The 26437-nt window shown below is 43.3% G+C and overlaps 1 protein-coding gene across 1 annotated transcript in view; it reads right to left on the bottom strand.

Annotated features, from left to right (window-relative positions):
* Positions 1–26437, bottom strand: part of CGNL1 (cingulin like 1) — a 159221-nt gene that overhangs the window by 57955 nt on the left and 74829 nt on the right. Inside the window, exon 8 of the mRNA XM_045530064.1 lies at positions 22987–23199. Coding sequence (XP_045386020.1) covers positions 22987–23199 — 213 coding nt within the window. The remainder of the gene's footprint in view (positions 1–22986; positions 23200–26437) is intronic.

The raw sequence follows: 26437 nt of genomic DNA, 5'->3' as shown, positions 1-26437 counted from the left end.
ACAGATAATAACAAGTGTTGCCCAGGATGTGGAGAAATTAGAACCCTCACACATTACTGGTGGGAACGTGAAATGGTGCTATCACTTTGGAAAATGGTTTGGCAGCTCCTCAAACAGTTAAACCATATGACCTAGTGATTCTACTCCTGGGCATATACCCCAAAGAAATGAAAACATCTGTCCATGCAAAACCTTATCACTCTGTATACTCTGAAACTATACCCAGAGACTGTAGAATATTGAAGACTCTTTTTGAGAAAGGTTATCTAAAGCTTGTTTCTTCCCACTTAGCATAACTGGCAGCATTTGAACTTGAATAGCAACTCTGTTTCATAGACCTTCATATTTTGAGACGTAAAAAAGCCAGTAAAGGCAAGATTCTAAATAACAGCACTATCTACAATGCTAGCAACTAATCCCAATTCTAATCACTTACGCCCATATAAATAACTGCCTCAACATGGGCCTTTTTAAAATATAAAATAACCTGAGCAAAAAGAAAATCTGAGCATATAGATTCATTTGGTAACAACCAATAATGTTTATATTATTACCAATATTGGAGAATGCCAACCCTTAAAAATTTCTAAAACTGCCTATGAGAAAAAAATGTATTCTAATCCAGTATGTCGGTTTTGGCCAAATGTTCCCACCAATTATCATTTTTGTCCAGAAAAACAAAAATAAACCAACCCTCCTCTGTAATAACTTTTTTTTTTGGCTCTGTACACCTGAAAATAAGTAATGTCGGCTCAAAGTAAAATAAGCTAAGAAGGTTAAATGAGCTCAAGAAGAAAAAGAAAACTTGTTCTTTGGGACCCACTTACCATCTTGGAAGAATTCATCTCCCAAGAAGCACTCCTCTTCATAATAAATATGAATTTGCAAATACTCACCCTCCACCCACCCCCACCAAAATACACACATATACTGTAATATCTAATCCTAGTCTTTCTACCAGCTGTGCAATTAGAGTTAGTGTGATTGTGCTAGTATAAAGGCACTTTAAACCTGTCCACTAAAAAAGCTTTCCTCTACTAAAAGCTTAGCTTGCATCAGGAAACAGTTGAACTGGGCTGGGAAAACTAGCACCAAAGAAGTGAATTATCTCCACAGTATCTCAAGCATGTCTGGTAGGGCCGGGTCTACAATTACTGTGACATCTATAAGAAGTTCTAGAACACATCCTCCTAGTGGGAAAATAAAACTAGCACAGCCTCTTCCTTAGGATTATTTAACAATTGCAAGCGCCCTCTGGGGCAACCAAAATTGGTAGCTCCAGGCCCACCTTGGATGTCCCACAGACCCCTCACACTCAACACAGTCAGACTCAATGCGAATAAGACAGAAGTCCTCATCCTACTTACCACTCCAAGACATGGACCTCCTCTGGTCCTTGTCACTGCCTCGAGTACTCACCCAGTCACTCAGTGTCAAAGTTGAAGGTCACTGTTGACTGTTCTCACTCCCTCCCTCCAGTCATACCATGGCTTTGAGCGGGACTCCAGTTAAAAGGCTAATGTGGGGAATGAGACAGAGGAAGAGTGGACAGACTTACCTGAGTGACAGAATCAACCAGACTTGGTGACAATTCTTGCGGAAGAGCCCAGTGTCTGTCTTGCTTTCCAGCCCTGTTTCTCTCCTTCTCACTGTGACTTATTGGCCTCCCTCTTCCTTTCCCTCCACTACCTTCTCCCCGACCCTCTGCAAAGATAGCATTCCGATTTCCATAAAAAGAAACAAAGTCATAGGCTCCTAAAGTTTGCTTTACATTTTTATGACAGGTAACCTAACACAGGAGAGGTGGGGAAGCTTGACCTGGGCCAAATTCCTCGGCCGCATCTATCAGCTGAGCCCTGTGAGAGATGAAGTTTCCAGCTTCAGCACAGTTGAGCCTAACCCTGCCCTGGAGCACCAGGAAGGCAGCTGATTCAACAAGGTCACTACCTCAGCCATCTGAGTCAGCCTGGGCCCTGGTCCTGACTCACCCTCACTTCTGATTCCAGTCCCCTGACTCAGCTGCTCACAAATTCCTGCATTTCTGGCCCTTGACTGGTTTGCTGACTTACCTTGGCAGACTCTGATTTCTCTAGAAGGCGAATGCTAGACTATAAGGAAAGTTTAGTGGCAGGTGGCTAAACTCCTCTTAAGTCATCGTCCAATGGGCTGTGCTCCCACCCCTAAAGAGTATGAGGATATTCTAAATATGTTTACCTGAAAAGATCCTCCAAATATATAGTCAGAGAGGAGAAATATGTGTTGTCAAAAGTATGATCCAAAATACATATTTTTTCTACCTTTATACTCTTATGCACTATTCAATTTAATTTAAAATAAGCTGTTTCTATCATTTATTTTTACTAAAGCAACTATAAAACAGAAAAACTCTACAAGATTACAATGTCAAAGGAAAAAACTCTCAGTGGCAAATAATATACTTCACATGTCCTCTACCACTAACTTTTAACATGCAAACAGAACTGGATTTGTAAACCACCAAAAAGGATGTATTCCCATTTTTATATTATATAACTAAGGCTGGGAGTGGTTAAAGATGATTTATTCGACTATTAACAATATGTCTATTGCCAAAGGTGGAAAAAAAAGTCACTTATTTTTATCCCTGAGGTGGATCTGAACTGTTTTTAAAATTCCTTTCTAGCAAAATACACGATATTTTCAAGATCCCAGGGAATATATACCAAGATAAACCTTATCCTGAGCCATAAAACAAACCTCAGCAAATATAAAAGAACTGAAATCATACAGAGTGGTTCTCTGACCAAAATGGAATCAAACTAGAAATCAACAAAAGAAAGATACCAGGAAAATACCCACACACTTAGAAATTTTAAAGCATACTTCTAAATAATCTATGGGTCAAAGAGGAAGCCTCAAGGAAAATTTTTTAAAAGCACATTGACCTGAATGAAAATTATAATAAAATTTATAATACTAAATGTTTATATTAGGGAAAAAAAAGTCTGAGTTCAATAATCTAAGCTCCCACCACAAGAACCTGGAAAAGGAAGAGCAATATAAACCCAAAGCAAGCAGAAGGAAGGAAATAATAAAGAGAAGAGCAGAAATCAATGAAATTGAAATCAAAAACAATAGGAAAAAAATCAATGAATCAAAAAGCTGATTCTTTTAAAAGGTTAATAAGATTGACAAACCTCTGGCAAGACTGACAAAGGAAAAAAAGATAAACTACAAATTACTAATATCAGGAATGAAAAAGGATGTATCACTACAGATCCTGGGGACATCAAAAGGATAATAAGGCAATACTACAAATCACTCTACACACATAAATTTGACAACATAGATAAAATGGACCGCTTTCTCAAAAACCACAAACTACCACAACTCATGCAATATGAAATAGATAATTGGAATAGTCCCATAACTATTGAGGAAATTGAATTCATATTTTAAAACTCCCAAAAAAGAAATTTCCACGTCTAAATGGCTTCACTAGAGAATCCTGCCAAGCACATAAAGAAGAATAAACACCAATTCTACACAATCTTTTCCAGAAAATAGAATAGGAAGAAATAATTCTCAATCCATTTAATGATGTCATTATTATTCTGATACCAAAACCAGACAGTTTTGGTAAAAGAAAAGAAAAAATAACTACAGATCAGTGTCCCTTATGAATATAGACATGAAAATTCTTAACAAAAAATAGTAGAATTTAGCAATATTTAAAAGAATCATACAGTATGATCAAATGAAGTTTATTCCAGGGATGCTAGGATGGCTTGATATTTAAAATCAGGGGGATACCTAAGACTGACTGGGCAATTAATCAATCAACCGGGGGTAGGGATCACATGATTATATCAACAGATACAGAGACAGCCCTTGACAAAACACAAAAGCCATTAATAATTTTTTTAAAATTCCCAAAAAACCATGAGTAAAGGGGAATATCCTCAGCTTGATTAATAGCACCTATAAAAGATCTACAACTAACATTATACTTAATAGTAAGAGACTGAATGCTTTCCTCCTTACATTGGGAATAAGGCAAAGATGTCTGTTCTCACCACTCTGATTCAACATAGTATTGGAAGTTCCAGCCCATACAATAAGGTAGGAAAAAGAAGTAAAAGGCATACAGATCAGAAAGGAAGAAATCAAATGGTCCCCATTTGCATATAACATGAATGTCTACATATAAAATCCCAAGCAATCTCCCAAAAACAAAAAATTAAAACTAATAAGTTCAGCTAGGTAAATTAATAAAGGTCCTGATACAAAATAAACATAAAAGTACCATACATTTGTATCTCTGCATACTAGTAAAGAATACAAGGATACTGAAATTTAGAAAATAATATCAATTACAATCACTCAAAAAAATTAAAACACTTAGATATAAATCTAAAAAAAACACATACAGGACTTGTATGCTTAAAAATACAAAATCAAATGATGAAGGAAGTGAAATAAAGCATAGCAAATCTAAGTAAATAGTGAGACATACCATGTTCATGGATAGGAAGACAACATAGTAAAGATGTCAATTCTCAAACATTTGTATAAAAAGGTAAAGTAACTAGAATAGCTAAAATAATTTTGAAGAATAAAGTAGTAGGAACCAGTATATCAGATTTCAAGAGATTACATAGCCACAGTAATCAAGACTATGTGATACTGGCAAAGGGATAGAAATACAGGTCAATGAAATAGAATGGAGAACCAAGAAACAGATCAACATAAATATGGCTAACTCTTTTTTTTTTTTTTTAAGACAGTCTTGCTCTGTTGCCCAGGCTAGAGTGCAGTGGTGTCATCATAGCTCACAGCAACCTCAAACTCCTGGTTCAAGTGATCCTCCTGCCTCAGCCTGCCTAGTAGCTGGGACTACAGGCTCACACCATGACGTCCAGCTAATTTTTCTATTTTTAGTAGAGACGGGGTCTCACTCTTGCTCAGGCTGGTCTTGAACTCCTGAGCTCAAGTAATCTTCCTGCCTCAGCCTCCTAGATGCCCAACTCATTTTTGACAAAGGTTCAAAAGCAATTCCATGTAGGAAGAATAGCCTTTTCAACAAATGGTGCTGGAACAATTGGATGTCCACAGGCAAAGTAAATGAACATTGACCTAAACTTCCACCTTATACAAAATTTAACTCAAAATGGGTCATGAACTTAAATATAAAATGTAAAACTACAAAAACCTTAAGAAAAAAAACATACGAGAAAAATCTCAGAGATCTACAGTAGGCGAAGAGTTCTTAGACTTGACACCAAAAGCACAATCCATAGAAGGAAAAATTAATAAGTTGGACTTTGTCAAAATTAAAGACTTTTGCCCTTCAAAAGATCCTGTTAAAAGGATAAAAAGACAAACTACAAACTAGGAGAATATACTTACAAACCACATATTTGACAAAGTTCTCATATCTAGAATATATAAAGAATATTCAAAACAGTAAAAAAAAAAAAAAGCCCAAACAATCCAATCACAAAATAGGCAAAAGACATGCATAAATATTTCACTGAAGAAGATATACATGGCAAATGAGCACATGAAAAGATGTTCAACATTACTAACCATTAAGAAACTATGTATTAAAACCACATACTATATCACTACACACATATCAGAGTGGCTAAATAAAAAATATCGACAAGGCCAAATGCTGGCAAAGATTTGGAAAAACTGGATCACTTATAAATTGCCTTGAGAATGTAAAATGGTCCAGCTACTCTGGAAAATAATCTAGTAGTTTCTTAAAAGCTAAACATGTAACTACCATTCAACCTAGCAATTTTACTCCTAGACATTTACCCCAGAAAAATCAAAACATATTTGTAGAAAAACATGTGTTCATAGAAGCTTTATTTATAATAGCAATAAAACTAGAAGCATCCCAGATATCCTTCAGCAGGTGAATGATTAAACAAACTGTGGTACATCTCTACTGTGGAATACTACTCAGCAATGAACAGGAAAGAACTACTTGATACAAGTAACAGCTTAGATGGACTCCTGAGAACCATGCTGAATGAAAAAAGCCAATCCCAAAAGGTTACATACTGTATGATTCCATCTATATGTTATCCTTGAAATGATAAAATCTAAAAACTAGAGAAGAGATTAGTAGTTGGTTTAAGGGGAAAGGAGAGGAATAGGAAGGAAGAAGGTATGGCTACAAAAGGACAACACAAGGAATCTTTGGGGTGATGTACATGCTCTATATCTTGACCGTACCAATATCAATATCCTGGCATATTATAATAACAGTGTTACTGTACTATATATTAATAGTTTGTGATACATTACCTTTGGGGGAAATGGCATAAAGGGTATATGGGATCTATCTGTATTACTTCTTATAAATGTATGTGAATTTACAATTATCTCAAAACATTTAACTAAAAACATTCTTTCTTAAACTTTGCCCTCTACTTTAAAAAACAAACAAAACAAAACAAAAAAACCCAAGTATTTCCTGATCACTCGCTCAGCTAACAAATATTGTATTGGTTGAGCTGATACTGTCTAGATACAAACAGAAGGTTTTTAAAGTATATGAGTCATCAAGGAATGATTTGGGGAAAATAATAGAAAACCTATGATGACGTATCAAAGAAAGTTGGTTTCAGCAACAATTAGGATGGAACTGGAGACCATTATCCTAAGTGAAGTATGTAAAGAATGGAAAAACACACACCACATCTGCTCGCTATTAAATTGGAACTAACCGATGCACACGCATGTGCACAGAGGGAAGTAAAACTCAGTGGAAATCAAGTGGGGGGTGGGTTGGGCAAAAACCTACCTAATGGGTAAACAGTGAACACTGTCTGGGTGATCAGCACACTTATAACCCTGACTAAAGCATAATAAAATTGAAACATGTAACCAAAAACATCTGTACCCCAGTAATATTTTGAAATAAAATAAAAAAATAAAAATAATTTTTTAAAAACCACAAAATGTTACTTCCAAAATAAAATATATATAAATATTTAAAAAAAAGAAAGAAACAAAGTTGGTTTCAAAAGGAAGGGGGATGGCCGTAAGCCAGCTGGTGGGAGTAACAAGGTCTCAGACTCACTGACTAATACCGCAAAAGTTCATGGATGGATCACTGGAAACCAAAAATGTACCTATCTTCTCTTTCAAAGGCTGTGTACATTCTCAGCTACAACATACAATTTTCTTCATGAATATTAATTTCATTCTTAAGGATGGGATCTGGGTCATTTAGATTCTTCTTTTGGTGTCTTTCCAATGGCATCTCTTCAAACTCCTTCTCAAAGACCAGAAGAGACGGCTACAACTTACTAGACTATGGTATTTTTTTCCATAGACAAATAAATGATATTCATGACTCTTTTAAGTATTAAATTCAATGCATATTTTCATACCCATGCTCAATGTTTTGGACAGAGAAGCCCTAGACATAGGAGGCATAAAAATTACCCATCTCGAGTGATGAAAGGTTCATTTATCCTCTTCTAGTCATACTTTATTTAAAAAAAATTATTTAGTAACCATATATCTCTAATATTGCAATAAAATCAACACTGGCTGCCACAGCTCTTTGGGATCACTGTGGGCTGATATTCCTGGAAAAAAATATCCCACCCGGCTTAATATGCAACTTGTGGCTTATCCTCCATCCTTTGCTGTCCCCCTCTGTACCATTCAGACACATCTTTTCTCCCTTGACCCTCTAGATCTTTGGCTCTAAGTCCTGCCTTTCACCTCTGGGTACTGCCAGCTTCCCCGCTCCCTTCCACACCACCTCCCACCCTCCCACCCTGCTCATGATGTCCATCACCCTTCAAACCGCTCCGTCCCTTCCGCCTGTCTCTAACGCTGATGGCTCTTGTAGCTGGGCCTGTTCGGCCCCCAACCCGCTCCCTTCCAGCTCCCATCCTTCCTTTCTCACATCCCCTATTCCTGGCTGGCTCTATTCTTCACTCCCACCCTCCGCACTCTCATCTCGGGCCAACTGCCTTCTCCAAAAGTACCTGTGTGTTTATAGAGCGTGTATGTGTTGGCTAGATCAAGGTGCCGGCCAGTGTGATGGAAAAAGCAGTAGACCAGGAACCCAAAAGCTGGATGGTAGAACCACCCAACGGAGTCACTGCACCTTCCCGGAGGACGGGGAGGGAGACAAGTAAGTGGACTTCTGTCTGCTCTGCGGCTCTGGACCGGGAACTAACTGCATTCCCACTTCAGAGATCAAGCAACAGATTAATTTAGATAACTCCCTAATGAGTTAAGAGTCCACCTATGGATCACCCTGTATCCTTTAGCAATCTAGGCCCATCCAGCAGCTAACTGGAACTTTTCAGCTAGCTTTCCACAGCACACCACCAGGCAACCACTGCCCTGAGCCGGTTGCATTTCTGGGAAGGGAGGAGCAATGTCTACAGTGAGAGCACCTCCTGCAATTAAAGTGCCTTCCAGAGCAGCAGTGCTGCTTACCTACACTAGGAAGTTTAATCAATTTAACCTTCTGGTAGCATCAGAGGTAAAAGATTCAGAACTGTTCAGGCAAAAGGGCTACGAATTTAAAATAAAAGGGGAATGGGGGGCTGGGGCGCCTCTTCACCTGTGACACCTGCCAGGCCCAGACGTTGTTCTACTGCCTCTCCTACAGGGCATCTTGATCTCTGTGGCCTTCGTGCTCCTAACATGATGTGAAGCCGGGCCCCTGACCCTGTGTGACATCTTTGTCCCCTGAACACTGTGGACAGCATGAGCAAACAGTTCTGGCCTCTGGCTGCAGAGGACCGAATGTGTAGGAATGTCGGTGGGAAACTCAGAGACAGGCTTAACCTTGAAACAAGAAGTTATTTCTGGGCCATATTATTCTGTTAGTTAAATGCCAGGCCAGGTTCTGACTAATTTCTACAATTTTGTCAAGGTTAACACCAGTGGCTACACAGGGCAGAGTAAATTATTAACCCTGGTTCTCCACTGGGCCTGAATCGGCCACAGAGTTCACCACCTGCCAGCCACGTTTTCTCTCCAGTTCAGCAGCAGGAAGTACACAGTGCACAGCACAGGCATGCGCTTCTGGCTTGAAGGGTCACTAAGTCAGATGCATTGAGCTGGATGTTGAGTTGGGCCTGCAAGGGAAACTGTTCCCAACAGGATTGGTAGAAGGAAGTACAGCAGACAGGATAGGAGCCTGGCATCCCAGCATCCCAGAAACCAAGTATCAGAGGAGCCATGGGAATCTTCTCGCACAAGCTCACAGGCTTAGAGACATGGAAGAAAAATGCCTTGACCAGGCAGAGAAGTCCCTGTAAATCAGAGCACATGGGGTCCAAACAGCATACTGTTCCCTTGGCATACTTGAGTCCCCATACAAGCATACTTGAGTCCCCTGGGCTCCAGTTCAGGGTCCTAGTTATAAACCCAACTGGCTCAAAAGATCTCCCCATGTGGACTCTACCAGACAATCCCACTACCTATTTTCCAAAGCTTATTAATGCCTTGGTTCTTGCTTCAAAAAGATGAAGAACTCAGTGTTTTCCAATAAAATTTGCCAGCCTCTAAGTCTTCCTTGTACTGTCATCCAGCCAACACTTTCCCTGGTGCAGAGCAGGCCTCTTCAAGCTCTTGGACAATTCATAGATGGAAACGACAAGGTTTTAACAGCCCCTATGCCACATCTGCCCGAATGCTTTCGGACCCATCTCTAATGCCACTTTCTTTGGGCTCTGTCATTTATTTGCTTGACTTCTTTATCCCCAGCCTTGTTCCAAAAAATCTTTGAAGCACACCCAGACTTTTATTTCTGACTGTAAGTGGACTCAAAGTTTTCCTAAATCCAGGCACTGCCAGTATTTCTTCCCTCTGGACCACACACTTGAGAAACATGTGCAGAAATTTAGCAAATAAAACACAAAGAAAGAAAAAGAGGGGAAGTGTTAAAAGGAGAAATATGTGCACTTGGCCATATTCTCTCCTTCATCTGCAAGTCCCCCAAGGATAAGGCCCATCCATGACTTTGGAATTTCCTGAGGAAAGGAACAAGCCTCTCCCAGTCCCCAACTCCTACTCACTGCTGACAAAATAGCATTACTCTATTCGTTACTGTGAAAACTGCTGCAATCACCCTGCGGAACAAACACCTTGCCCTTCATTCTGTCTTTCATGAAACTAGACTAATAATGCTGGCTCTAACAAGTTCCACTCCCTAGTGATGACGGGGGCAGAGGGATTTTCCATTGCATCTGACCCTCACTTGTTCCTACATACATTTCCAGAATACTAATGTGTGGTCACCATAAACACATGACTTATTCCAGCAAAAACTTCACTAAACCACATTTAATCACTTCAGAGGCCACTTACCACTCTAATTGTTTCTATTGCAATCCGTCCACCACCAACAATATGCCTAAATCCATTTATATCAGCCCAGTACCACAGACAAGCACTCAAAAATATTTGTTGAATGAATAAATACATGAACCCAAACAAAATTATTAATTGCCTGGGGTAAGTCTATGGGAAGTACAAAAATGAATATGGAAAACAGCTACCCCTAAAGAGGTGTGCAAGTCTCAGAGCCAATGCATGCTTTGGCTTGCAAACCTCCCTCTGTCTGGAATGCTGTTTGCCACCCGTAAGTCCCCTTGCTTATGCCCACTGCCCCCAAGACTCAATCCAAGCATCACTTTCTCTTAGGAACCTGCCCTGGCCTGCCTGCACTGAGCAAGGTCACCCTTTTGTGTGCTGCTGCTTCCATGCCGCGTAACAGCCTCTCACTATGCCCAACTGGCACCATCGAGGCTGTGGGACAGCTGAGAGCAGACGTCACCTCGTCCATCTCTGCACCCCAGACCTCGCATGATGCTGGATGTGCTGAGTGAATAAACAAACAACTACAGGCAAAGCAAAGCACAATAAACGCCACACGGGGAGGGGGCAAAAGCCCCTGGTGTTTTTGAGGAGAAAGAACCACAGCCACTGGGCGGACCACATGAAGGAGACAGCACCTGAGCTCCCCCCAGAAGGACCGCAGGATTTTAACCCACAGAGAACAAAGTGCTGGGGCTGGTGAAGGACGTTAGAGACAGATAGGCTTATCCGAGCAGGGAGACAGAGGAAAGAAAGCAGGGAGGCTACCAGGAGACAGAGAGAGGATTCAGTAGGAGAACACAAGAGAGCAAGGCGGAGAAGCCAGACTGGGACTGGAATACTTGCAACCCCGGGAGACACGTGCTGTGAGTAATATTTTCCCTATTGAGAGAAAAGGGTTCTGGAAATCTGAGATGGGATTTGCCAAAAGTATTCAGTCATTCAGTCTATTGCTTATCAACTACGCTCAAGGTCACACAGCTGTCATTTGTGTAAAAAGAAAAGAAATACATACACACACACACACACACACACACACACACACACACACACGTGCGCACTTCTATATACATAGGTCCCAGTTTCTCAATAGCAACATGGTTGACATTAGGGGTCAGTAAGTCTGTTGTGGGGACTGTCCTTTGTTGCAGGATGGGACTGCAGAGCAAAGGCCCAGAGGTGGCCAGTATGAAGTGACAGAAGCACACACTTCTGAGTAGGTGACAGGGAATCCCTTGGTGAGGCTGGCACCACACTCACCAGGGACAGCAGTGAAGACCAGGGTTGCAAAGGCAGATGGGAGCCTCAGAGAACAGGCCGGGCTCTGGGCTGCAGGGAAGCCACTGGGGACTTGTGAGGGAGGGGCTGCACCTTGGGGTGGCCCACTTGCCACAAGGCAAACAGGGAGATGGCCCGAACCAGGGCGGCGGTTGCGGGACAGGAAATCGGAGCATGGAACCAAGACAGCGTGGACGCAGAAGCCACAGACCAGGCAGCAGATGGAAGGTGAAGGCCAAGGCAGAGCCAGGGGCCCCCAGTGACAAAAAGTACAAACACATCACTAAACCCAGGGCTGCTTCTTGACTTGCCTAAGGGGAGGCGGAGAGCAGTGTCCCCATTTCATTGTACATGGGCCAAATTCAAAAGACGTAAAAGGTGTATACTGTGTTTGGAAAGTTTTCCCCTCACCCTATCCCCCTACTTGTCCCCAGAGGCAACCACTGTTGATCAGTTAGTTATCCCCTTCCTGATATACATAGACTATCTAGCTTCCTGAGCTAGTCTGTGTGTGCACAAGCACATATGCATGTGTAGCCATTTCTGGCTTGTTTGTTTCTTTATAACACAAATAGCACCCCTTTCCAATAGAGGAAACAAAAACAGGGAAAGATTAGGAGACTTCTATAAAGTCAATGGCAAAGCTAGATTTAAAACTCTGACCTCTCCTTAAATGATGATAGTGTTCTTTATGTACCTCTGCACATTCCGGTTCATTCATACAGCAAATACTTACTGAGCACTCTGCAAAGTACTGGGGATACAAAGGACAAGATGGGGAGCATGACATTTCACCTACTAGGTATAGTTCAGCACAACAAGGACTAGACTGAGGGCGTGGCAGGATGCTGTGGGTCCTGCTGGAGTTGATGGCTACCAGAAAATGCAGCACAAAAGATGGTTTTGTCAAAATGCTGTATCAGTTATCTATTGCTGTATAACAAATTGTCCCAAAACTTAGCAGCTTAAAATAACCACCATTATCTCACCGAGTTTCTAAGGGTAGGGAATCTAGAAGCAACTCTGTTGGGTGGTTCTGGCTGTGGGTTTCTCATGCAGTCACAGTCAAGCTGCAGCCATCTGAAGGCTTGACTGGGGCTGGAGGATCTGCCTCCAAGATGGTGCACTCACATGGCTGCCAGCAGGTGGTCTTAGTCCCCCACCACATGGGCCTTTTCAAAGGCTGCTTGAGTGCCCTCACAACATGGCGGCTGGCTTCCTCCACAGCAAAAGATCCAAGAGAAAGCAAGGAGGGAGCTGCAATGTCTCTTATGACCTAGCAATGGAAGTCCCACCATCATTTCCATAATATCCTATTGGTTACACAGATCAGCCTCTTCAACAAGAGAAGGGACAACCATGGAGCAAGAGTACTGGGAGGCATGGCTCCCTGAGAACCACCTTAGAGCCTGGATACCATAATGCCTTAAGTATCCTGATTTACTCTGCCATTATAGATATTCCTGTTTCCTTACTGATTCTTATCCAATGGATTTAGAGCTTATGACATGTTCCATTTTCTGCTTAAAGTGATCAAATAATAATGCCAAAATTTTCCACTGAGTAAAAATCTACTTAATGATCTTGGCAAGTCTTTAGAAAAATAACCATCAGGCAGAGTTTAGAGGGTCAGAGAGAGTATAATACAGATTGAACAGGATTTCCAATAATAAAATTAAAGCTTTTTTCCTTTCAGATGTTAAGGATTCAACTGTTCGCAGTATTGTGGTAGCTATGATTGTCCTTGGCTGTTTAAAGTAGCTCCTCTCACTGCACTGCCCAGTTGTGATCTGACCACATCCACATCTGGAAATGCATCTGGTCTGGGGGCCTCAGTGACTGGCCACACCCACATACCCGCTCACAGTCCTTGATTTTGGGCAGTGTCCATGGATGGTTCAGAGATGTCAGAACCATTCTACTTGGAAAGACAGGCAAGCATCCCACTAGGTTATTTACCCTTGTTCTATGAACATTTAAAGGTGTTTCCAGCACTGACCCATTATAACAGCTTCATTAGACAAGAAACAAATGAAAACTTACCTCCTACAAACTTTCACCACCAACATACCAAACTTTTCCCTTCATCCATAAGCCCTATCCACTCTCATCCACCTGCTCACAGGCACATTTTACAAATTCAGACAACTGGCACTTAGCAAAGAGCAAAAGCTCACAAAGAAAATGGGGCCCTACGTTATCCTACCCTCTTCCGTTCCTCCACAGAAACCAGCAGAGAGAGGGGCGGGCACTCATCCCATTAAAAACAGAAACAGACTGCTGAAGAGACCTCAGGGAGCCTGTGCCTCCACCTTAAGCGGCAGCCTGAGCAAACCATCCCAGGACACGCTATCTCACCGGTAAAGCCCAGAGCAGGCTCCTTTTCACCGAAGGAATGTGCCGGCGTCAAACACTCACACGTAGTCTCTCTCTCTCTGTCTCTGTCTCTGAAAGTCTTCAACGATTTCCATTGCTCTTCGGAAAAAGAACAGAATCCTCAAGAGGCTCCACGCAGGCTGCACAAGCCTCCCCACCTGCCTCTACTTCCCCTCACAGCACAGTGGCCACGGCCCTCCACAGCCCGGCCACGCAGGCCATCGTTCCACACCGTGGACAGACCATGCTCCCTCCTGCCACAAGCCCTTTGCACATGCTGCTTCGCCTGCTTGGACCATTCTGTGGGTTTTTGTTTTTTTTTTTAATCTAGTTAATTCCTACTCATCCTTCATACCTCCATCCTCATCTTCCACAAGGAAGTTTTCCTCCCTTCCCTCCCTCACCTTCAAAGCACTTACCACAACCAAATTACACATTTACATGTGTGATTATCTGAATAATGTCTGTCTCACCCCTTTTGTCCATTTTTTTCCTCCAACTCAGCACAGTGCTAGGCATAAAATACATACATGGAAGGCTCCATAGATATTTGCCTAATTAATTAATGACAATGAATGAACTATTTATTACATGGAGATTCCAAAAAATGTACCAATAATCCATTCCCAAGGGTTAGAAATTGATGCCGACTATTGAACATCAAATGTGCTGAGTGGTTTAAGCCTATTCCCCTCATCACTCGTTATCACGGGTGGGAAGACACAGGCAAGGGCTCTCCCCACTCTGCCCTGCCAGTTGGGCCCACATAAGGCAAGGCATAGACGGCACGACTCGATGACGATGGAGCTGATCTGTGAGCTTTACGTCCCCCACCTCCCGGTTAAGTCTCCACACTTGCTCTTCACACTGCATGTGAATCTGCTGGGATTTTCTGGGTCATCTGGGTGCTCTGGGGGTCCTGGAAGTCCTGCCTTCAGCCCCCCATTGGAACTGCTGGAAAATGCCAGCTGCTTAAACATGGTCACGAGGCTTCAAGGTAGGGTCATTAAAAATTACCCGATTTTTCCCTGTGTGAGGAAAATCCCTAATGGAATTCTTCATTAGCTCTTCTTCTTGCACTGGGAGGCTAACGCCAAAAATCCTCCCCACCAAACAGCAGCAGCCAAGTCTACTTCCCAAAGTCCTAATAGGAGACCTGGAAGGGAGGTCCTTCTGTCCTCCTAGCCAGGAAAGGCGGAGGCCCTCCTCGTAAATATTTTATTAGCTCCTATGCTCTAGAAATCTTAACTGTAACTAAAATCTGATTGATTTTTTCTTAAATAAATGAAATATATTTTAACTCATCCAATATTCTTTCGTTGTCTTGCATTTAGATAATTTAAACTTTCTAGCAACTCTATTAACCCTGAGTTTTATTATAAAGAGTTGAGTACAAAGACAGCAGGTTCAAGGTGGGCTAGTGTCCCAAAACTCTTGGTTGGAGAGGTTCTTGGAAAAGGATGGTTCTTTTTCAGTTCTAACTCTTAAGTGCTTGTTACATAATAGGTACTTAAGGTGTCAAATTACAGAACCAATATGGTATTTCGTTCCTGAATTTTGCCATCGAAAGCGATAAGCCTGTCCAGATCTCCTACCCTGCACATACCTCAGCCACAGCACCTATAACTTTGTTGTCATTTGATTTGCACACCTTTCTGCCCACAAGACCATAAAAGATCACTGAAGCCAGGGACCACGGCTTACCTGCCTTTATATTCTCCGTGACCAGCACTGTGTAGCACGTAAAACACACTCAGACATTTGATGACAAATGAATCGGCACATCCAGGACACTCTTACTCTGTCTTCTACAACCCACAGCAAGTGACCGTGGGTCACAGCAGCTCAATTAAAATGCCAGGAGACACTGGCAGGGACGCTCTGTTTACTGTTCACGGAGGCCCCCTAAGAAGAGACTTATCTGTCACCAGCCCCCTGGGGTTTTCTCATGGCAGGCACGGACCTGCAGGACACAGGAAGTGCCTGGGATCAGAGCCACAGCACGGGCACCAGGGCTGTGAGGGAGGGTTCAAACACACATCCCGGGACACCACACCAGGCCTCTCACTTCTGTACTGTTTAATCAACACGGAATGCAGAAGAGCGCTGCAATTATGAAAGAGCCATTTGGGGGGGAAGAAAAGAAAAGAAAGAGCGAGAGAAAGAAAGAAAAGAGATTTCTTTTACCCTTAAATCTTACCCATTTTACTTTTGCCTACAGAAAGTTCCGTGTCATGGCACGTTTGAGTCTGTGGAAAAGACATTTTCCTTTTCCTGGGCACCTGATTGCAACGCCTGCTGCTTCTCTCCCATACACTAGCTGCCATGCAGGGCGAGTTGATTATTTGAAGTTAAAATGCTGAGGAAATGAGGAGTTTTTACAGTTTTCTTGGCTAACCTGGCTCTCCTGGAGAAGACAGAAATGAGATTTCACACTGAATTAGCCATGTCTTCAGGGAGGCAATTCCACTGATCCTGAGATTAGCACTGGTTTTACCACCTGACCCTCTGCTGACCTTACGCTTTGAAAAAACCTGTCCAGAGATTGGTGGGAAAGAAGGAAGGAACAAATCCAGAAGCACATTTTCCCTTCTGCAGGATTGAGTGACACTGCCAAAGTATCGGGTGATAAACACACACACAGCCAAAATTGGAGGGCAGTGTTGGAGGGGGAAGAAAGTTTCAGCGTTATTGAATTTGAATAAAATTCCTATAGGGGTTACAGAATATAAAATGTGGGCAGAAAGAATTTATAATACAGAGCCTCAGTATATATCATGCAAAAATAATCTGCTTTTAGAAACTCCTCAAATGTATTGTTAATTAAGCCAAATGAAGCGCTCTTCCTCTGGCCCTTCTGTCACCGACCTTTGCTGCTTCTCCTCAGGTCTCTGTGTCCTTGTTCCCCCTTCCTCCTCCGGTCCTTAGCCCCTTTTTGGATCACCTTCCGCTCCCCCCACGACTGCCAGATGGACAGGGCAGCACTGCCTGTCCCTAACTGTGTCCTCAAGATCAACTCACTGGCTTTCCCATCCTGCAGGCCTCCTTCCAGACACCCCGAGGTGACACCTCCTGCAGTTAGCTCTGTCCCTTCTTTCTCCCTCACCCCAGTCTGTGGGGTCTCTCAAGCCAGCCCCCACCTGAGACTCTTCCTCCTCACTCCTTACTTCTAACCACGCCCCAGCCTCGGGCCCCCGCTACCACCAGGCTGCACCACCGCAAAGTGACATCCCTATTAGGTTCCTGATAAAACTTGCCCCCTCACTGACTACCAATTAAAAACAGCCTCCACAGTCTCACTTCACCCCACCTTTTCTATCTTAACTCTTCTTGTGTTGTTCTTTAAAACACACACACACCCACGTACACACACAAAACTTTTTACTATAGAAAATGTCAAACGTTTGTAAAAGACGGTGTGATTAACTCTTCCTACCCATCGCCCGGCTTTAGCACTTGGCAGCACACGGCTGGTCTTGTTTCATCCACGCCACACTCACTCTCCCCACCACCACCAACATGCGTTGTTTTAAAGCAAATTCCAGGCAGCCTATCATTTCATCCATAAATACTCCAGTATGTCTCTTTAAAAGACAATGACTCCTAAAAACAGTAACGGTACTATCACCCCTAAAAAATTGTTTAAATAATTTCTTAATATTGTTAATATAGAGAGTGTTAAGATAGTCCGGATAACTTCAGATGTTTTTTGTTTTTCACAGCTGGCTTGTCTGAAATGGGATCCAAACCCAGTCCATGCATTGGGTCTGGGCCCCTGTTCCTTTAGCGTCTTTTGCTCTGCAAACACCTTAACTTCTCCTTCTCCACAGACCTAGCCCAGACGTTTCACTCTCCCATCTCCAAGGCATTGCTCATGCTGTGCTCAATACTCAAATGTCCTCAGCCCCCGTGTCCAAACACCACTCCAAGTCCAACTCAACTCAAGTACTGCTCCCTGCATGAAATTTTTCCTGACTGTCACCAGCCCTCCTCCCGAGCAAGCCATGAGCTCTCCTGGGGCACTCGACCCCCACCTCACTTGGGGCATTTGTCTTTCCTATAATCAGCTTGAGAGCTACTCATCTCCCCTTCAATCTCCTAGGAGGGCAGATTCTATCTGATTTATCTTTATGGCCTTCACAGGACCTAGCACAATGCCCTGCACTTGGCAACTGCTCAGTAAATCAATTTGTAAGTGCTGTATTTAAAAATAATATAAACAGACCACTGCAGTGGCTCAGGCCTGTAATCCCAGCACTCTGGAGGCCAAGGTAGGAGGATTGCCTTATCCCAGGACTTCAAGACCAGCCTGAGCAATACAGCAAGACCCCATCTCTACAAAAATAAGGAAAATTAGCCAGGTATTGTGGCATACACCTGTAGTCCCAGCTACTTGGGAGGCTGAGGTGGGAGGATCGCTTGAGCCTAGGAATTCAAGACTACTATGAGCAATGATCACACCACTGCACTCTAGCCTGGGCAACAGGCTGTCAAAAATACTACTTCTTCTACTACTACTACTACTAATAATAATACAAGTAGAGAAGTCAAGGATGGCAAGAGTATCTCACATGTCTTCATCCTCCCTCTTCTCCCTCATCCACTCACTTAAGAGAGATTTGTTGCCTAACTGCTGTATGTTGGGTACTCTGAAAGTGTCTGATGGCCCCAAAATCATATCACCTGGCACAAAAATAAAAGTGGCTCTTTCACCATCATCAAAATACCTGTAGCTTTTAGAGGCAAAATTAGTCCTTCCAAGATCAACATTTACATTACGATACTGTTCCTAACAGACAATATTTGTTCATTTTCATAGGAAATAATTTTAATTTATAAATGAGAAGCAGAAACAGTCTAATGTCTGGTCTTGGGATGGTCAGGGACTGTAAGGGCATCTCCCTGTTTGTGTATCATTGCTCTAATCCACAAACATTTACTGAACATCTCTTAAATACCAAGCACAATGGGATGCCAAGTGGAAAATGAGGACAGTCCCCAGCACGGCAGGGAAGATAAAACCGAGAACAAAATTTCCAACAACATCAGGTCTCTGGAAACTGTAAGGCCCAAGAAGCAACCAGGGAAATTCTTGCAGGAGCTGGAATTTGAGCCGACCCCACTCGCTAAGAAATCTTAAGAAACTACACTGTCTGTGCTTCTCTGTTGCATGAGAGTGGAAGATAGGGAGGGTTAGGGTTGAAAAAGGAAGCAAACAGCTGTGCACAGTCTTCACGGCACTCACATCCCCACTAAGCATCAATTTCCTCTAATGGGTTCCAGCCACAGCCACAAACCCAAGGAGAAAGAGGACATTTCCTTTTCAAAACTAGAAAAAGTATAAAAGGACAAATAAAAAAGAAAATAAGCACGTTATGAAATAAGGTGCCGAAGTACTTAACCATCCTTTAAAAGAATGTTTGATAGACAGAATCCCTTTCCTAACAGACTACGAAGATCTATTCCTTACAAGAAGAGAATTTAAATGGTTCACGTAACGCACCCACCACTGCTCTGTGAGGTGCAATTCGTTCTCCTGAGTGAGGGAACCCCACATCGCTCAGGCATTTGTGAATTCCTGTCCATTTGAGCAATCAATATGTTCTTAAAAAGCTGTGGCTGTTTGAACATACAAAAACACTATTACAGAGTATCTGTTCATAATACCTGTATCATGTCCGTAATAAAATTTGACAGCTTTCACCAAATGTTCTAGTAATTTAAAACTTTTAGTGCTCAAGCTCAGGCCAGGATGAAGTGCTTGTTATTTGACAATGATAAAACAGCACTTTAGTGGGTTTTGGCCCTGGGGCAATCGCAAAAATAAGAAAAACTTATGAGAGGAGGTTGGGCTGTCTCCTAAGACCGATCAATGAAATGAACTTTTAATGCAATACAGTTCCTTAAAGAAATGTCAACTTTTAGTCACAGTGGTAGGGGGGTCCTTCTCCTGGGGCAGGAAAAAGATAAATGCCGGTACACAAATTTAAGGAACACTCCTTACCAGATTAAAAAATTGTATTTAATTCACTTTCCTCCAAATACTTAATGGAGATAATCTTAAAATTCTATTCTATAACACCAACATGTAAATAACGTAACAAAAAATCTATTAAATTGACACTTTTTTTCCATAAAACATGATGCTGTCACATTTGTTCAATAGCCACCTTCAGCAACAAAAGCTAACGAGGTGTGAAAAGACAATCATGATCCTCTTTAAGAAAATACAGGGAAACTTGAAAGCAAGGCACAGAAATACACAGAATGGTAGCAGAGTTCCCTAAAAGACCTCCCACATCACCGCTGGAGAAAAACCAACAGGAAACACACAGCAGGGACTCAAAACCCAGTTGGTAGGGGGACTTGTCCTCAACTGACTTTTACTCACCAGACATTGCACACATGTGACTCTGTGCCAGGTAATGGGCTGAGCTCGAGGGGCTAAGATCACACAGACTGTTTGTTGACCTGCAGATGGGTTATGTTTTGTCTACCTGATTTTTTTTAATTTGAAGCAAGTTTAATTTAAAAGTTGGGAGATCTTGCAGCAATGTCTAGGTATCTGGCTTCTCTTGAAAAATGGAAAGATCTAGCACCACGGCCTAGTATTCCCTCACTGGCCACTGTCAGCTGGAGCAGAGAAGCCACTGACCACAAGGGCAAAGGACATGCTCTCCAGCTTGCCACAGTCCCCACCATACCCTACTGTCACCCCAACAACACACTCAGCGCTTCATGGATTTACACTCCCTGTTTGTCCTCAGAGGTACCTGAGTTTTTCATTACCACTCTAGGAAAAGAAAAGGGAAGAAAACGCTCCCTGGGCTTACGAAGCGCAGAGTCTAATGGAGGAGGCAGGCATGAAGATAAATTACAACAGGCTATGATGCAAACTACAGCACAGGGACGGCCAGGGTTTAACAGAAACCCTAAGGAAGGTGCAAGTAACTCCACTAACAGGAGTGGAGGTATCTAGGGCACATTCACAGCGGGGAGGATATTCAGGGACAATCTTGAAGGAGAAGAGATTGGTCAGGTAGAAGAATGGGAGCAAGTCAGGCTACACGTGCAAAGAAGTGAGAGGTCTAAAGAAAAGTGGAGTTTTCTAGAGATGGGGCTGGGCAGAGAAGGGCCCTCTACTCTCTGGCATGTAAACAATTTTGAACTTCAATCTGGGGCAACAGGGAGCCAAGCAAGTTATTTAAGCAGAGGCTGACATGATCAAATTTGTTATTTTAGGGAAAGATCCTGGGAGCACTGTAGCATACAACCTGGAGCAAGGAGCCCTCGCTGGCTCATACCCCATGGCATACTAAGACGCACCCCTTTGTGTTAGCTTCCTAGAGCCCAGAAGCCCCACCTTCTTTGCCAGTGGTACATGTTTTGACTAACTCACCTGTTATTCCTTTCTGAGACTGATGTGGGTCAATGCAGTTATCTTTCTTAAATTGGCTTAACGAAAATACAACGCAGACCTTTGGCAGGGGCAGAATGCAGTAACCCAAGTCTCTACTGATGATCTCAATTCCATGCAAGAAAGATATCCTCTCTCACCTGCCACATTTCCTTTCCTCGATTACATTATCTGTGATGGTCAAGAACCTAGAAACTTCCAATAAAACATCTTCCATTCCATGTGTGGCACAAGTCTGATTTTCCTTACAGACAAATCACCGCACACCTATATGCTCAAACACTGTTCTCAGCTTCCCTTTAGTGAGCCACCCAGAATATACCATGTTACCTTGAACTTCAAGGCAAGGTCTGAGGGTGATAAGGAAGTAATGAGAGAACAAAGGAGAACCCTTTCACGCAGAGCCTGTTGGCATGAGCCTGATGAAGGAACAGCACATAGAGGTCAACGGCAAGGACACTGGGCTGTTGCACAGAAATGAAATGAGATGCAAAAAACAGGCATGTCCCCTCAGAGCAATGAAAAGCAAATCAGTTTCGCTTTTCTCTCTCAAATTCAATCAAATCTCAATAAAAGCTAAGATAGGCAAATCGACAAGAGGCTTTTTTAAACCGTCTCAAAGTTATAATAACCCCAAACAGACTATTTCCCAGACTTTTTATTGTTATAACAAACAAACCCATCTTTCACTCCTTGTCATTTGCAATTACTGTGCCATAATTGAAAATCCGTGAATCACCATGGGGCTTAGGGGAGAGGGCCTACTATCTCTGAGCTGTCACTGTAATCATCGCAGAGTAAACAAACAATACCAAGAGTTCTTTTTTCATCATTTTTTACCTATAGATTGAAGAGACCCTGAAAATTTTATACTCTGTAATTCCCCTCTTTCCCTAAAGATGGCATGATATTTCAAAGCATTTTCCCCTTCAAAATATTGTTTTTCTCTTCTTCAATAGCCAACATGAGGCCTGCACCAAAAGGCTTCAACATAATTTTTGAATCTGTTTGTAGGAGCCAAGAATTCAATTAAGAGTAAAATTATCTTGTTACGGTTTGGGCAATTCAGCCAATTAACCCTCTTGTGACTCTGCTGACAAAAAGAACTTGAATTGTCTAACAAAAGGCTGCACAAAATCAAAAAGGAACAGACTAGGGCAGGGGTAAAGGGTTCCAGAAATCTGGATCCCGTCTGCAACTCTACCCATCAGCAAAGTCACACAATGCCCTACGCCTCTGACCTTTAGGAATGCCTAGGAGAGTGGAGCTCCACTCTGCAAGGGGCTGCAGAACTTCAAGAATTTGTTCGAAGGCCTCTAAATCTCCCCTCCTGCCATAGGATTTAACTAATGTCCTTAACTGTTTAAGTTTACAGCCTTTCAAAGTCAACAGCAGAACCAGGGAGCTTATTCTTCTTGTACAAGCTCTGCTTCCATGATTGGATGAAAATGTGTTTCACTCTGTAACTAAAAGGAAGGAAGACACGCTGCACTGGTGTGGGAGAGGTGGTCCTACCTCTCACCTGTTCCAGGCCAGAGCCTCTCGCCGCATCCCCACACGCTCACCTTGGTGGCTTCCTCCACGCTCTCCCTCAGGGCCTGCAGCTCGGCGTCGTACTGGTCCTTCAGTTTGTCCATCTCCCGATCGTGGCTGGACACCTCCTCTTTCAGGGCTCCCTTCAGGGCAGTGAGTTCCCGCTCCCGCTTTCTCAAGAGGTCTTCTTGTTCCTCCTTGGCAATCAGCAGATCTTGAAGATCCTGTTTTGCCTGTAAGAGCTCCTAGGGCAGGAGACATGAAGCAGGGAGGTGAAGATTAAACATCTCCCCTCCAGTGCGGCCACCCGATGTACGGCCACCTCCCCTGTCCTCGCCGCTCTTCCTTCCTCATCCCACACACCTGTGCAGACCATCTCTTCCTCTACCCCGCACCTCTCAGAGGCCATCGTTCCCTTGGATTCGTCTGTCTTGGCTTCTTGGCGACGCAATTGAATGTGAGGGAGAAAAGGGAAACGGACGTAACTGTCACTGCCTTGGGGGGACATGCCTGCTTTTTCCATCTCGTTTCATTTCTAGGTAACGGTCTGTCATCCTTGCTGTTGCCCTGCACCTGCTGCTGCTTCCCGGGGGACACGCTCACTCACTGGCCCCACTTGCTTCTACCCCTGCGTGTGGGCAAACCCCAATCCACACCCCTGGTGCTCAGGAAGACTTGGCCCATTTTCCTTCTGTCTCATTGGTCCATCTGAGCAGAGCACAGTATTCACATTTTCTCCTCCTTAACTGCCAAGAGTTCATAAGGAAAGTCACAAAACTGGGGCAACAAGTTCTACTACAAATCACTTTACCTAAACCCAAGCGTGTCCTGCCAAAGGCTCAGCATTCCTCTCACTTCAACATTTTTGCCCTAGACCTTCCCAGGGCCCCTGCGGCGCAGGGCTCACCCTCACCTGCAGACTCTGCGGAGGTCTGGGCCGTCCTGAGGAGCCTTCGGCTTCCTCCCCACCCCCACTCTGCACTCCGGCCCTCTCCCCACCCGGGTCACTGCGCAGAGAAGGAACCACCCCTGCCGGCCCATCCCCAGGCTTCTCTCCATCAGCCATCCTGCCTCCTCTGCCATTTTGGTCTTTTCTGTTTTCTTGAATCTTGGCTCCCCTCCAAGCTTTACCACCAAACTTTTTGAAAGCACAATTTTACTTTTCAGTAGGCACCAAAGCCTTAGTTTATTATTTTCTTTTGGTTGTTTATTTGTTTAGAGATGAGGTCTCTAAATGTTGCCCAGGCTGGAGTACAATGGCCATTCACAGGAATGATCACAGCTCACTGCAGCCTCAAGCGAGCCTCCCACAAGCCTCCCACCTCAGCCTCCTGAGTAGCTGGGACCACAGGCAAGTGTCAGCTTGAGAGCATAGCCTCTGTTCACTGCCTCTACTTCGTGACTACCCATTTACCCCTTAATCTCTTGCTACCTTTATGTTCCTACTCTACTAAGACAGCCCCCTCTCCAAGGTCATCATGACCTCTGAATCACCACAACCAATGGCCTTTTCTCAGTCCTCAGCTTTCCTGACCCCTCTTTGATCTCCCTGCCTGTCTCCTTAAGAGTCTCTTCTTCCTTTTAATGTAAAGACAACACACTCTCCTGTTCTCTCCCACAGGCCACTTTTTCTGTGATAATCTCTTCTGATTTTTCTCTCCCTCTTCCCAGAAGCTACAATGATCCCCAAGAATGCAACTCTGCATTCTTTATTCTCTTTTAGCAAACTCTTCTATTTTTTTCCAACTACTAATTCTATGTAAAAGACTCCCAAACCTTTATATCCAGCCATTCTCTGAGTTCAGACCTGCTCTAACATTCAATGACCTCCACACGAATCCACCTGGATGTCCCGAGGCCACCTCGGACTCAGTAGGATTACAGTTTTAAGTGAATTCTTCAGGTTCCTTCCTTTCCTCTTCCTTTGTTCATTATTCGTGTCAACAGCACTACCTGCCTCCCTAAGCACCCAAACTCAGAAGCTTGGCAACCACTTGGACTTCTCTCACCCATGTCCCTCACAACCAAAAAGTTAGTTCTGTAACACCGTAGATCCTTCCCCTCACCTCCCTGGGTTAGCCCCTCCTAACCTCCTGTGCAGCTACCCGATTGCTCCCTGCAGCCTCTACAACAACATTCATGCAGCATCCTCTGTCTGGAGTGGCCTTCTCCCCTTTCAGGCCTTCCTCTCTCTGCCTTTCAGAAAATCTTTGAAGACTCAGAAACAACATGCCTCCTCCCAGAAGTCTTCCTTGAAAACCCTTCCTGAATACCCATCTCATTTTAGGTGTTCTTCTCATAGCACTTAATACTTTGTATCTTGCATTCTATATATTTTGATCATTTTTCTTATCTCCCCTACTAGACTGTCAACCTCTTGAAAGAAGGATATAGCTCTGATTCATATGTTTGATGCATGGATCAGTGACATTGATCATGAATATTAATCAATGATATTGAGAGCACTCATCTGTTCTGGATGTAAATAAGTTAGCACGTGCAGAACAGCAGGAGTCCGGAGATGTCAGAATTCTAAACTATTGTATTCCTTCATTTGTGGCTTCTGAACAAGAACACACTCTCTTCTTTTGGAGCTCCTGGGGAAGCAGAGGAACGGCTGCCACTTAGGGACCCAGGGCCTCGGAGGTGGTAAGCTAGTTTTCATTCAAGAAGTGTGTCACTGGTGAAGCGATGAAAACATTTATATTGATTTAAGAATAACTGACAATGAAATCTCTTTCTTTTTCCACAGGACATGTATCTCCATCGAACCAGGGAACATCTACAATCCCAGGGTGGAGCTGCGCTGCGTAAACCAAGACTTTGCCCATCAATAGTCTCACTAGCAGGCATCGATGAGCTCAAATGAAACATCAAGAGACCCATCCAAGTAAAAAAGGCTGCTCTGGCTCTTTCAAAGCACCTAACTCAGAGATTTTGTGAAAATATGTCACATCCTGATATTTATCAAAGGGGACGCACTGCTACCACTGCCCAGCCTCTCCCGAGGGAGGACCAGGGCCTCCCCCGCTCACTGCTGCTACCGGCTACCCCTTTAAGGCTTCCTGGAGCCTCCCGCCAGCGTCTTCAGAGCAGACCCTTGATTCTGACCCCTGTTTCCTGCTCTTACTCTCACACATTTCTCAATTGTTTTCACGATAAGACAGTTCCTCTTCCCACACTTATCTTTTCCAGGATATATCTGTGTTTTGTGTTGCCTTTTGTGTACTGCTGCCAATGCATGTCAAGAACTGAGGTTTTTATGGCCCATTCTACACCGACATGCTGTTATCTGTGGCTGGAGCTATTGCTTAAGTGGACTGTGCCGCGCAAATCCAATCAGATTACGTCCCGCCGTATCACTTAGGAGCATTTGAAGTGTTCCAGAGTAGAGACCAAAAGGTACATGAGGTTTCAGAAACTTCACTCCACCACCTCAAGTTTAATTGCAACAAGTCAAAGAAGGGAGGAAAAAATGTATAA

Source organism: Lemur catta, chromosome 1 (genome assembly GCF_020740605.2).
Source record: "Lemur catta isolate mLemCat1 chromosome 1, mLemCat1.pri, whole genome shotgun sequence".
NCBI lineage: Eukaryota > Metazoa > Chordata > Mammalia > Primates > Lemuridae > Lemur > Lemur catta.
Note: the sequence above shows the minus strand (reverse complement) of the source record. Positions and strands in the feature narration are given on the sequence as shown.